We start from the raw sequence: 14,256 nt of genomic DNA, 5'->3' as shown, positions 1-14,256 counted from the left end.
CCACCCCCCCCCCTTCCTGAGCATATCACCACAAACCTGTTGTTGGAGTAAAATGATCATCAGTGAGAACAGGAGTGGGGTTTGCACTTATTTTGCTCCATGGCTGATGAGAGCTCTTGATTTTCAAAGTCCCCTTCCATTCTTCTGCCTTTCTCTCTTTTAGGTTTCTTTTCTCAACCCCATCTAAAGTAGGAAGAAAAAGTAAAGCCAATTAAATTTTACCATTGGTGAATATTAATAGCTGATACATGGCACTTGTACAGTGTAATCAGTATCACTAGTAATTGTGTAAATGTTGGAATTAGGTGACAGTGGGAAAGGACCTGGGGTGAGGGATGTGGATAGGTAACATTTTTGGTGTCCCTGAAGTCATTAACTGTACAGAAGGCAAGCCTTATATGAGAATAGGATTTAGGTCACAAGGTCCTGTGCTATCTTTGGACAGACGAGAATTGGTCTGTTCTCCCCACCCTTCTGCTGTCTCGTGCACACACGCACTCATAGATGGAAGCTCTGGGATCGTTGGAATCTTCGAGTCTTGTCTAAAAATATGACTTTACCTTGGGCAAACTAATCTCTGTGCCCAGGTGTCTCATCTGTAAAATTGGTACTTGTCTCGGAAGGGTAGTTGTGAGAGTAGCTGTTTAAACTGCTGTGCCTGGTATGTAGCAAATGCTCAGTAAGTTTGAGTTACAGTCATCACCATCATTAATCTAATTTTTGTTATTATTGTTTTAACGTACTGTGGGAAGATCCTCCCTAGCTGACAATATTCTTGGTTAATAAAACTATTATTATAATTATCTGTGTATGACCACCCATTAACAAAATTTTATCAAGCTTATTATAAATTATATTTTTAAAATAGTATAAAACATTTTTTTGTTTCCTGTATATGCATGTGTATTTTAAAATTTTATTGACTATGCTTTTAAACTGTTTTCTTTTTTCCCATTTTAGAATGAGTGGTTTAGATTGTGTATTTCAAATAATTATAAATTGTTTATTCATTAATGAACACTAAATTCATCATGTCTTTCCACTTTCCATGTATTTTAGTAGACTTTAATTAATACCCTTTCCCCATTTTCTGTAAAGCTAAGCTGTTCTTACTTGGAAAGCTGTTAGGAGAGTCTTAGTTTTGTCTAAGTTACATTGCTTTAGTTGCTATAAAGCTATAAGTTTTCTTTGATAATGGTAAGGGTAATTGTTATGCTATTCCTCAGTCTACCACTTTATTTCATATCATGATTTTGCTACAGTTTTATGAGTCAGTTAGCTAGAAGGCTATTCCATAGTTATTTACAATCAAGTACTTGAAAGTGTGATACTTCAAAAAAACATATAAACAAAACTCCATTGATTGTACAGATGTTGCTCAACTTACCGATGGGGCTAAGTCCGGATAAACTCATCTTAAGTTGACAATGCATTAACTACCCCATAAACCCATCGTAAGTCAGGGACTGTCTGTATTCATGGAAATCAGTAGGCTTTATTTTTTTTTTTTAATTTAGTGCAAGAAAATAATCACAGGGCATCTAATCATAAAATAAATTTGTTGGTGTGAAAGTGGAATGTTCAGTTTGGAACATTGATCCTAGAGGGAGATACTGTTTTTGAGAAAGAACTGTTGGGATATTAAGTTTCAGTGATCATTTAATCTTTGAGTTAATAAAATCTGGACAAGTATGAACATGGATAGAAGTCACACATTTTGGAAACTCTAATTTTAGAAACTCTTATTTATATTCATTTGAACTTACCAACTTTAGTCACTAAATGTTATCCCTAAATGAAACTCATATTATCGGTAACATTTGTATTTTTTCTGTGCCTGAAAGAAGAAATTTCTCAGGCCTCAAATATCTTACGTAGTCAGGTAAATAATTTTGGGGGGTATCTCATGAAGTATTAATATTTTCTGTAATCTAAAATCTTACGTAGTCAGGTAAATAATTTTGGGGGGTATCTCATGAAGTATTAATATTTTCTGTAATCTAAATTATTCATAGCTTTTTGTATATGGCCATTTGGTGTTCATATTTAAAGGCTGGTTTTCAGAATGCGTTAAACTCAGCACAGGTCATATAAGAAAAGCCCTGTCGCCTGCTCTTGTATTTTAGAGGCTCTAAGAACGCTGAAAACAGCATTGGATCAGCAGCAGACCCCTTCTAAGGTAGCAGTGACCCGCCTCATCCAGGCATTGGCCATGAAGGGTGATGTTGAAAACATAGAAGTAGTTCAGAAGATGGTAAATGGACTCGAAGACTCCCTTGGACTTTCAAAAATGGTTTTCATCAATAACATTGCTTTGGCACAAATAAAGAAGTGAGTATTTGCAAGCCTTCTTTCCCTTCATTGGCCACTAGAATGGGCATTACCTGAGATACCACCTTTTAAAAACTTTTAGACATGTGGAAACCATATCAACTGCAGAGGAAATGTTGATGTTAGTTGCTGATTAGGGAGTAATTATATGTTGAAAAATGTTTTTTCTTTACCTTAAATCTTAGAATAAACAGCATTTACCAAATTCATAAATCTTGCTCCACAGTTGATAACCTTTCTCATTCTTGTGTATATATGTCAGACCTCTTGTTGTCGAAACACTTTGTTCAGAAGTGAAAAATGATCTCATTTGTTAGTAATATTTGACAGGGATACTAGTAGAATATTGTGAAGCAGAGGGCCCTGCAAGCTTGTTAAAAATGTGCATTTCCGTATTCATACTCCTTACCCACCCTGTGAACACCCCCCCCCCGCAAACAAGGGAGGTATTTAGAGCTGATTTTCTTACCACTGTCTCTAAATTCCTTTTGAGAATTACCCCTGTAGAAGTAAATAAGGACTTGATTTTTAATAAGCCCCCTAGCGAAGTACTTTATGGAATTTGATACCCTTAATATGCTTTTAGAAAAAATGTTCTTTAGTAATCTTGCATACATTTAATGGGACATGATATTAAAATGTAATGTTTGTTTTGTAGGGTTTTTTGTTTGTTCTTTCTTTGAGCAGAGAAACAGTTGTGTTTTGTTTTGACCTTTTCAAACTATTTCCCCAAATATAACTTTCCTTTAATAAGAAAATGTGATTGTTTTAAATCAGAAGATTGAGGAGATTACTCATCTAAGAACTGGGTGAATTTTAAAGTTTTACCATATAAACACAGTTTTATATGATTTGGAGAACATACTCACTATTAAGTAATTCTTTAAAACTTATAAAAATATATTGTAACAGAGTATTCATTTTAAAGAATTCTTATGTTTAATATAATAATTTCAACACAATATTGACTGATTGGATTTAATATGCCATAACAGTAAGGTATCCATTATAGATTACCTTAACCAAAAGATAGTCAGAGATAATTTTACCATAACCATGTAACTGATTTTTTTCAAAGTGTGAAGATACTTTTCCTGAGATTTTAGTATAAATTGAGTATTTTCCAAATGTATCATACCTGACAAAAAGAAATTGAGGCGACTGTAAGAGACATGCATATATGCCTTTTGAAACATCATCAGTATCTTTAAGAACCCTGGGATGTTAAATACTATTTTTATGCAGTAGTGACCAGTTGTGGATCATAAAGCCAAAATTATAGCATTTATACAAGTTTTCATTTTATATCCAAAGAGTAGCAAAAATTATATCCAAAGAGTGGCAAAAATATTTAAGATACAGAATTTTTTAAGTTATCTTCATGAATTCTCCTGTATATAGTTGTTTGATTGTCTGTAGAGCATTGTTAAAACCAACTATTTCAACTGCTGTGAAATAAGATAAGCAACCATGGTAGCATGAACCAGCTAGTGATTGTTTTTGCTACTTAAATGTGATTGGGTTTCAGTTGCATAGTGTTTTTATTTGGTTAATTGTAAATGTATTTCATTTTTTTCCTCAAGTATTAGCATGAGTGGATGTAAAAGTAAGTTCTTATACTAAACTGCCTGCAATATTAATATAAAAGCAAATTTTAAAATAATTTATTTTGCTTTTTTCTAATAGCAATAACATAGATGTCGCAGTAGAAAACATTGAAAATATGCTTACTTCAGAGAATCAAGTCATTGAACCCCAATTCTTCGGCTTGGCATACTTATTCAGAAAAGTAATAGAGGAGCAGTTGGAACCAGCAGTTGAAAAGAGTAAGTTCGTTGTTTATGCTAAAGAACACAAAAGCACATTTTCTCTCTAGTGAGACTAGACCAAATTTCTTTGGTAGGTGAGTTATACCACTGTTCTAATGATTTTTCTTACCTGTCATTTTTCCAGTAAGCATCATGGCAGAGAGATTGGCCAATCAGTTTGCAATTTATAAACCTGTCACTGATTTTTTCCTTCAACTTGTGGACGCAGGCAAGGTGGATGATGCCAGAGCTCTCCTACAGGTAATGACCCTCCACTCATGGAGCAGTGGGGCTCGAGGCTTGCAAGAAGTAAACTGAGAAATTACTAGACATAGGTGTGTGGTGGAATACTGGAAATTCAGTGTGGTACGCAGCTAGCCTGTTTAAATTCAGTGTGAATCAAGGTTGCAGGACAAGGACTGGATGGTAGGTTTTAGGTTACTTGTTTTTAAAGATCCCAGATCAAACCAGAAATGTCCTTAGAATTAAGGTTGGAAGGGAGCAAGGTGGGGAGTAGGTAGGGGGCAATGAGTTTTGCTGAAATAATTAAAGGCAAATGTTTCTGTGCAGATAGGTAATGCAAAACAACAATTTCTTTGATTTTCTACTTTAATTTCTCAAATGCTCTAGATACTGTGCATCACCATGGCAACACAGTTTGCAAACAAAAAGTAGGAAATGTTTGCTTTTCAAGTACAGCTTCTCACTTGAATACTCAAACATTCTCAGTGCCTTATTCAAGGTTTATTAAGAGTTGAATATGCTTTCTATTCACTTGTGTGTCACAGACACATTAAATGACAAATGCAGGTCTCTGTGGCCCGCACTCTCAGTTAAATTAGCAATCTTCAGGGAAGGAGACAACTGCATTCATGCCATTTTAACAGCACTAAATATAAAGCTACACCAAGTGCCGACAGAGCAGTGGGTGATCGGAGCTGCCACTGGCAATGTACACAAACAGGCACCGCTGGGGAGCCCCTTCCCAGCAGGTGGCAAACAGTCACCGTGATCCCGCCAACGGCTGTGTTTGTGTAGACTCCCTGTGTCAAATTGAGGCCTGGGAACAATTTCTGATCGTAAATAGTATTATATTCCCTTACATATTTACCAGCTGCGAAAGATCTTTAGTAGATAGGGAAAGTAAAACTGTACCCATGTGCTTGATCTCCAGTTTTGTCCTTAAAGTTTATCTAGTTTGACAGTAGAATCCAACCCATTTTAAAAGGAATTCTTGAAAACTGGGTCTCTGTTAACAGTTTTATAAAGGATGAATTAGCACTGCTTCTCAGACTCTTTTGTTGCTGGAGAAGAGAAATTCCAGTTCACTGGGAATTTTCTTGCTTTGTTTGCTTGTTTACTTTTTTTCCCTTTTGATTTTTGGTGTTTTTGTTTTTTTTTTTAATTTTTTGAAGGGAAAGGCAGTTATGGATAGGGGAGTTTCAGCGAACCTTTGAAGAATTATGTTTATTGCTATCTTCCCGGTAAAAAAAAAAAAAAAAAGATACTCATGCTTTTTATCTTCAATCTTACATACTCTTACAGTCACTGTACTAGGGTTAGTAAATATAGTATAGTACAGTATCGTTAGATTATATCACATGATCGGTTATGTCAATCTTTTAACACATCGTGTGATGGAGGTGGCTTTAGAGAGGTCAGGCTGTGGTAGTCATCTACAGCTGTGTTCTCTGCCATAATGAAGTTTTGTCTTGAGAGAGCAACGATTGACAGCTGCCTAGGGTGGGAGGCAGCAGGATGGTACCTACTCCTCAGAAAGAACTGCGTATCTTGCAGTGACCTACCGAAGTCTGGTGTGGAGTGAAGTTGTGTTGATGCCACAGCAGAGTCTTTTCATTACCATCTCATCACTGAGACTGGGGTTTCAGATGATGAAAGCCTTCACCCACCTTACCTGCTTGTCAAAGCAGTAAGAGATTATACATGCCGTATGAAGAATAAGCTTTATTCACAGATGTCAAAGGAAAGGATCAGTGTCATAATGTAAATGTTTCTGTGTGTCCCCCAAAAAGTCTTTTATAACCAGTTAGTTTTAGTATTGACAGTGTTTTAAAGCTTTGGAAAGAGCAGTGTTCGTTTGTTAGTAAACTTAAAAGAATGACATCTGTGGATGAGTGGGGGGGGGGGTAAACTAAAATATTGTCCCTTGCTATAGTTGTGATTTTACGATAGCATGCTAAGAGAATTGGATAGAGCAGCTGTGATTTATCTGGTCTGTCCCATAAAACTTTTTTTTGTTAGGTTTAGAGGCTTGTGGGTCGTCGTGTCTCAAGGTGGGTGCGGCGGGCTGTTCAGTTGAAGAGGCTTTTAGTTAAAAGAGTTGAATCAGTCCTTTTGTATGTCAGTAGAAGGTGTAGGTAGTTTAGGTACCTTTAAAGAGAAGCGTGCTGTGAGCAGTGTTTAATTTTATAAAGAACGAAGCAGTTATCTCCCTGACACCTTATTAAATGTATAATTAACCTTAATGAATCCCTAGCTCACTTGTAAATGCTTGGCAGTATATGGAGAGGAATAGTTTCTTTTTTTCCCTCTTTCTTTGCAGTCCTAAACCTTATTCTGTGTTTTGAAGCATAGTTTAATTTTTCCCTTTCTTTTTAAAAATTTATACTGCAATGCCAAGGACAGCATTTAGCAAAGCTGGCATAGCTTAGCACTTGTTTTCCCTTTTTCTTGCCTTAAAAAATAATAATCGACTATTAGGCTTCCTATTGGTAATAATACACCTACTGTATTCATTGTGAACTTTCTTAATTGGAAAATAATCTCAGTTTGATCCGCTTGTTTATCAGAACCCCCTCACTCCTGAATAATGTTTAATTTTAGAGATGTGGTGCAATTGCTGACACACCCCGATTTGTTGCTGTTCTTCCTTAGAAATTCTGGAAACAAGGAAAAGTACTCTGCTTACTTGCTAACAAATCCACGATACTGCACGTGCCTTGCTCAGAAGTAATTCGAATTTAACATAAAAAGCGTTGGTTCAGGATCTTATTTGAGAATACAGTAAGATCAAACTTTCTTGTCTTTACTTAAACCTACTTTTAGAGGATGTTAATAGGAGCAGCTTTTGTCTCGTCTTTTAGCTGTAACTAGAATGTAAAACAAGTCATGCAGGAATTTTCCACTTAATAGTTATGCAGTTGAGAGCTCCAAGAAAAGGCCCTTAAAAATGCAAGATTGGCTGGGCATGGTGCTCACACTGTATCCCAGCACTTTGGGAGCCGAGGTGGGTGGGGTCACTTGAGGCGGAGTTTGGAGACCAGCCTGACCAACCATGGCGAAACCTTGTCTTTACTTAAAAAAAAAAAAAAAAAAAAAAAGAGAGATTATAAAATTACATTCTTAGGTCCACCTTGGACAGTTAAAATGCAGAAAGCACTGCCAAGGGAAATGTATACTCCCAGAGTGTCTTCCAGCACGTAGCTTACTTTTGAGCATTTATCAGGTATAAACCTCAGGTAAAATGAGCCCACTTGGCTTCAAATTGATATGGAGCCACAATATTCTAAAATTTGGTACCGTTACTTTTAAAAAAAAACTGTAAAAGGGTGGGTAGTGTTAACAGAACCAAGTCCTTTTGAAAAGATTTTTATTGGCCGGGCGCGTGGCTCAAGCCTGTAAATCCCAGCACTTGGAGGCGAGGCGGGCGGATCACGAGTCAGGAGATCGCGACCATCCTGGCTAACACGGTGGAAACCCGTCTCTATAAAAAATACAAAAAAACTAGCCGGGCGAGGTGGCGGGCGCCTGAGTCAGCACTCGGGAGCTGAGGCAGAGAATGGGCCGTAAACCCGGGCAGGCGGAGTCTGCAGTGAGCTGAGATCTGCCACTGCAACTCCAGCCTGGGTGACAGAGCAGACACCTTCTCAAAAAAAAAAAATAAAAGAAAAAAAAATTTTTTATATTTAAAATTTCTGTGTACGTAGTAGGGTATATTAAATTATGATGTTAACAGTAAGAGTATAAAGTTAAATTTCTCTTAGATCTCATTTTACCTCTTGTACACCAGAAACTACATTTTTAGTTTATATGGGTTCTTTATGAAGTTTCAAACCACATGCCAACTGTGATGCTTGTTTTATTTGAAACATTTAGGCTGTGTCCATTTTGGGAGATCTACATTTTCCTTAATTTCTACACACTTCCCCTAAATATACCTACACTTTTTAAAAATTTGCTTCATTGCATCTGTGACTCATGTATTTATTTTATTTACTATAAACAACTTTTAGAAAGTATTTAATTGCCCTTTCTTTCCTGTCAGAAAGGCTACATTTTTACATTTGTGATTAAAAAGTACAAGGAATCTGAAAAGCACTTGTCAGTCCACATGTGGGACTGTGCCAAGTACCTGTTGCCTTGTCCAGGAGGTGGGACGGGAAATGCACAGCAATATATCTGCTTAGAACATTCCACCCAGGAGAGTTTAAAATAGAAGCAGCCCTGGGAGGATGCAGGTCCTGGTGTGGACTGAATAAACATGCTATAAAAAGGAGTTAGGATTTTTAAGATGCCTGTTAACAGTGTTCCATTGTTTGACAGTAGAATAGTTAAGCCAGATTTTGCTCCTCTTGGTGAGATGGGAAGAAGGCATAAATGTTTATATGTCCGTCATGGATTTATCTGGCGATGTTGGAGTAGGGTGGGAAATACTCAGATATTCATTAGGGCATAGCAGTTCTGTATTCACTTGCTATGGGAAATAAAACCATAGCTGAGTCTGCATATTCCCTGGAAGAAATAAGTAAAAATTTCAGTGAGATCCTAGAAATGCTCTTTTTTGTATATCAAGTGGGTAAAACTTCAGAATGTTTTAACTGAGTTCTTTACAATTTCATCAACCAGTTGTGGCACCTAAAGATAGGGTTATCTCTCTACCCTCGGGAATCTTACAACTTCTTGGTATGGTATGGTCACCGCTTGACAAAAGAAGCAATGTTTATCATATTCCAGGAAAATATTCGTAGAAATGGAAGTGGAATTGCATTAACCTGTGAAAAATGCTGGTTTGTCTTAGCTGTAGATTATTGAGTGAATATCAAATGCTAATATACAAGGGACAATAGTCCATTAAATTGAATAGGCAGTTCTGTTATAATTATTGTGAAAAATTTTAATATAGGGTTGCTTTGTCAGTGTTCTAATTCACTGTTAATTTGAGGTTTTGGTAATAGTACCTTTATTTAATTTCCTAGGCATCAACTCTGAAATCTCTGTTAGAATTGATTCCTGAATTAAACGAAAAGGAAGAAGCATATAGTTCCCTCATGAAAAGCTATGGTAATATAAGTTTAATTTGACTCTATTATTGGATTTATTTAAATGGCTTTATTTAAGTGACTATATTGTGTAAATGACTTGTAGTATGGTCAACTAAGTCAGTCTTCAGCTCAAAGGCAGTAATCCTAAATATCAGATAATTATGATATAAATAACTCAGTCCTGGAATATGTTTTTAAACTATATATTAAGAAAAATATGAAATTATGCATATAACTTTAACATTAAAAAGTATTACTGAACATATTCGGAGCAGTCCAGGTATATTGAGTAGAATCCCAGGCTCCTGGAAAGACCTAGAAATCCTCTTGGACTTATATATCAGAAACTAGTTCAGTCTCCCCAAGGGCCTGCCACCTGAAACAAGCAGAAATCTGAGACTCACTTAACCGGCCTTCTTGCCCCTTCAGTGCCCTCTCTGCTTGCCTGCTGCTCCTTTGAAATGACAGACCCTTGATTAAAAAGTAGCCCAAGGTTTTTACGTCCCAGTTCAAATTCTGGTCTTTTAACCAGTTTGTTCCCTGATTGCCAGACAATCACATATGAAAGGAAACTAGTCTAAAGTTTCCTCAGTCATCGAAATAAATGTTAGCGTTTCTCAATCACGATCACCTCTCCATCTGTTGCCCGCTGATTTGCTCACTGGAGGCATGGGGTAAATAATTGCTTCATTGATTTTATCTATGGGAGGACAACAGACTCAGGTGTCAGAATTAGTAAGTCAGTTCTCTTTTTCTATACTTCTAAGGAGAACATTCTGTATTTTAAAATAGAGATATAGTCATAAAATTTCTCAAATTTCCAGTAACTAAACACAGGCATACCTGGAAGATATGGTCCCAGACCACCACATTAAAGCAAATATATAATGAACAAAGTGAGTTACATGAATTTTTTGGTTTCCCAGTGCATATAAAAGTTACATTTACGCGATAATGTAGTGTATTAAGTGTGCAGTAGCGTGTTTTTTAAAAATACATAACTTAATTTTAAAATACTTTATTGCTAAAAATAGTTAATCATCTGAGCCTTCAGTGAGTCGTAATTTTGCTGGTAGAAGGTCTTGCCTCAATGTTGATGGCTGCTGAATGATCAGGGTGATGATTGCTGAAGGTTGAGGTGTCTTAAAATAAGACAACAATAAAGTTTGCCACATCAGCTGACTTTTCCTTTCATGAAAGATTTCTCTGTACTATGCGATGTTGTTTGTTAGCATTTTATCTGCAGTTGAATGTCTTTTCAAAATTGGAGTCAATCTTCTCAAACCATACAATTGCTTTATTAACTAAATGTATGCCATATTCTAAATCCTTTGTTGTCATCTAAACAGTATTCACAGCATCTTCACCAAGAGTAGATTCCTTCTCAAGAAACCACTGTCTTTGCTCATCCATAGGAAACAGCTTCTCATCATGTTAAGTTTGATCATGAAATTGCAGCAGTTCAGTCACATCTTCAGGCTCCCCTTCTGCTTCTAGTTGTCTTGCTGTTTCCACCACATCTGCAGTGATTTCCTCCACAGAGATCTTGAGATCCTCGAAGGGGTTCATCCACGAGGGTTGGAGTCAGCTTCTCCCAAACTCCTGTTAAAGATGCCATTAAGAACAAATGTTGAAGCCAGTGCTCACTTACATTTCACTTACATTTCATGGTAAGTGAGCAGTGGCTTCAACATTTGTTCTTAATGGCATCTAGAATGGTGAACCCTTCCCAGAGGGTTTTCAGTTTACTTTGCCCAGATCCATCAGAAGAATCACTGTCTGTGTCAGCTATAGCCTTATGAAACATGTTTGTTTTGTTTTAATTTTATTTTAAAACATGGAATGCTTTACACATTTGCATGCCATCTTTGTGCGGGGGCCATGCTAATGTTCTCTGTATCATTCCAATTTTAGTGCATGTGTTGCCGAAGTGAGCCCAAAATGTGTAAGACTTGAAAGTCTAGATTACTCCTTGATCTATGGGCTGCAGAATGGATGTTGTATTAGGACACCTGAGAACATTAATCTCCCTGTATATCTCCTTCAGAGCTCTTGGGTGACCAGGTGCATTATCACTGAGCAGTAATATTTTGAAAGGAATCTTTTTTTTCCTGAGCAGTAGGTCTCTACAGCAGGCTGGCTTTAAATACTCAGTAAACCATGTATAAACATCAGTGCTGTCCTCCAGGCTTTGTTGTTCCATTTATAGAACACAGGCAGAATAAATTTAGCATAATTCTTAAGGGCCCTAGGATTTGGGAATGGTAAGTGAGCACTGGCTTCAACTTAAAGTCACCAGCTGCATTAGCCATTGAAAATAGAGTCAGCCTGTCCTGTGAAGCCAGCATTGGCTTTTCCTCTCTAGCTATGAAAGTCTTAGATGACATCTTCTAATATGACTGTTTTATCTACATTGAGTATCTGTCGTTCATTGTAGCTGCCTTCATCAGTGGTCTTAGCTAGATTTTCTGGATAACCTGCTGTAGCTTCTGCATCAGCATTTGCTGCTTCACCTTGGACTTTTATGTCATAGAGATGGCTTCTCTCCTTAAACCTCAAGAACCAGCCTCTGCTAGCTTCAGACTTTCCTTTTATAACTTCTTCACCTCTCTCAGCCTTCATAGAATTGAAGAGTGTTAGGGTCTTGCACTGGATTAGGTTTTGGCTTTTAAGGGAATGTTGAAGCTGGTTTGATCTTTTTTTNTTTATTTTGCTATCTTCCGTGGTAAAAAAAAAAAAAAAAAAGATACTCATGCTTTATCTTCATACGTACATATCTAAGTACCTACTAGGGGTATAATAAGTATATACATATCTAATTATACACATGATGGTATGCAATCAGTTTTAACACATCCTTTTGATAGTTCTTTAGAAAGTGGCACTTGGTACTTCATCTACCAGCTTGTTCTCTGCCATAATGAAGGTTTTTCTTGAAGAGCACGATTGACAGCTGCCTAGGTGGGAGGCAGCAGGGATGGTACCTACTCCCTCAGAAAGAACTGCGTTATCTGCAGTGACCTCACCGAAGGGCTCTTGGTGGTAGCTGAGTGTTGATGCCACAGCAGAGTCTTTTCATTTACCATCTCATCACTAGACTGGGGTTTCAGATGATAAACCCTTCACCCATCCTTTACCTGCTTGTCAAACAGTAAGAGATTATTCTTGCCGTAGTGAAGAATACTTTATTCACAGATGTCAAAAACATCAGTGCATAATGTAAATGTTCTGTGTGTCCCCAAAAAGTTCTTTTTATACCATTAGTTTTAGTATTGACAGTGTTTTAAAGCTTTGAAAGAGCAGTGTTCTTTTAGAAACTTAAAAGAATGACATCTGTGATGAGTGTAAACTAAAATATTGTCTTGCTATATTTGATTTTACTATAGCATCTAAGATTGGATAGACACTTGATTTATCTGGTCTGTCATACAAACTTTTTTTTTTTAGTTTAACTTTGGTCTCTTTCTCAAGTGCTGGCTGGCTGTTGCAATGAAAGCCTTTTATAAAAGAGATTGAAATCAGTCCTTTTGTATGCATAAGTGTAGGTAATTATACTTTAAAGAGAACTTGCTTTGTACATTTTAATTTTTATAAAGAAACGAGCAGTTATCTCCCTGACACCTTATTAAATGTATAATTAACCTTATGATCCCTAGCTCACTTGTGAATGCTTGGCAGTATAATTGGAGAGGAATAGTGTTTCTTTTTTTCCTCTTTCTTTGCAGTCCTAAACCTTATTCTGTGGTTGTTGAAGCATTAGTTTAATTTTTCCCTTTTCTTTTTAAACAAACTTTATACTTGCAATGCCAAGGACAGCATTTAGCAAAGCTTGGCATAGCTTACACTTGTTTTCCTTTTTCTTGCCTTAAAAAATAATAATCGACTATTAGGCCTTCCTATTGGTAATAATACACTACTGTATTATTGTGAACTTTCTTAATTGGAAATATTCAGTTTGATCCGCTTGTTTATCAGAAACCTTCACTTACTGAATAATGTTTTAATTTTTAGAGATGTGGTGCAATTGCTGAACAAACCCCGATTTTGTTGCTGTTCTTCCTTAGAAATTCTGGGAAACAAGGAAAGGTACTCTGCTTTACTTGCTAACAAATCCACGATACTGCACGTGCCTTGCTCAGAAGTATTGAATTTAACATAAAAGCCGTTGGTTCAGGATCTTATTTGAGAATACAGTAGAGATTCAAGACTTTTCTTGTCTTTACTTACCTACTTTTAGAGGATGTTAATAGAGTCAGTTTTGTCGTCTTTTAGCTGTAACTAGAAATGTAAAACAAGTTCATGCAGGAATTTTCCACTTACATAGTTATGCATTGAGAGCTCCAAGAAAAGGCCCTTAAAAAATGCAAGATTAGGCTGGGCATGGTGGCTCACACCTGTAATCCCAGCACTTTGGGAGGCCGAGGTGGGTGGATCACTTGAGGTCAGGAGTTTGAGACCAGCCTGACCAACATGGCGAAACCTTGTCTTTACTTAAAAAAAAAAAAAAAAAAAAAAAAGGAAGATTAAAATTACATTGCTTAGGTCACCTTGGGACAGTTAACAATGCAGAAGCACTGCCAAGGGAAATGTATACTCCAGAGTGTCTTCCAGCACGTAGCTACTTTTGAGCATTTATCAGGTATAAACCATCAGGTAAATGAGCCACTTGGCTTTCAAATTGATATGGAGCCACAAATATTCTAAAATTTGTACCGTTACTTTTTTTAAAAAAAAACTGTAAAAGGGGTGGGTGAGTGTGTAACAGAACCAAGTCCTTTTGAAAAATTTTTTATTGGCCGGGCGCGGTGGCTCAAGCCTGTAATCCCAGCACTTTG

The 14,256-nt window shown here is 36.8% G+C and overlaps 1 protein-coding gene across 1 annotated transcript in view; it reads left to right on the top strand.

Moving 5' to 3' along the window:
• The window catches only part of LRPPRC (leucine rich pentatricopeptide repeat containing), a 148,743-nt gene that overhangs the window by 125,735 nt on the left and 8,752 nt on the right, over positions 1-14,256 (top strand). The window contains 5 exon segments of the mRNA XM_017862721.1: positions 2,127-2,331; positions 4,018-4,157; positions 4,285-4,400; positions 6,984-7,055; positions 9,356-9,440. Of these exon segments, the coding sequence (XP_017718210.1) occupies positions 2,127-2,331; positions 4,018-4,157; positions 4,285-4,400; positions 6,984-7,055; positions 9,356-9,440 (618 nt within the window).

This window comes from Rhinopithecus bieti, unplaced genomic scaffold, assembly GCF_001698545.2.
Source record: "Rhinopithecus bieti isolate Rb0 unplaced genomic scaffold, ASM169854v2 scaffold_61117, whole genome shotgun sequence".
Lineage (NCBI taxonomy): Eukaryota > Metazoa > Chordata > Mammalia > Primates > Cercopithecidae > Rhinopithecus > Rhinopithecus bieti.
The sequence above is the reverse complement of the archived record's forward strand: the minus strand, read 5'-3'. Positions and strand labels throughout refer to the sequence as shown.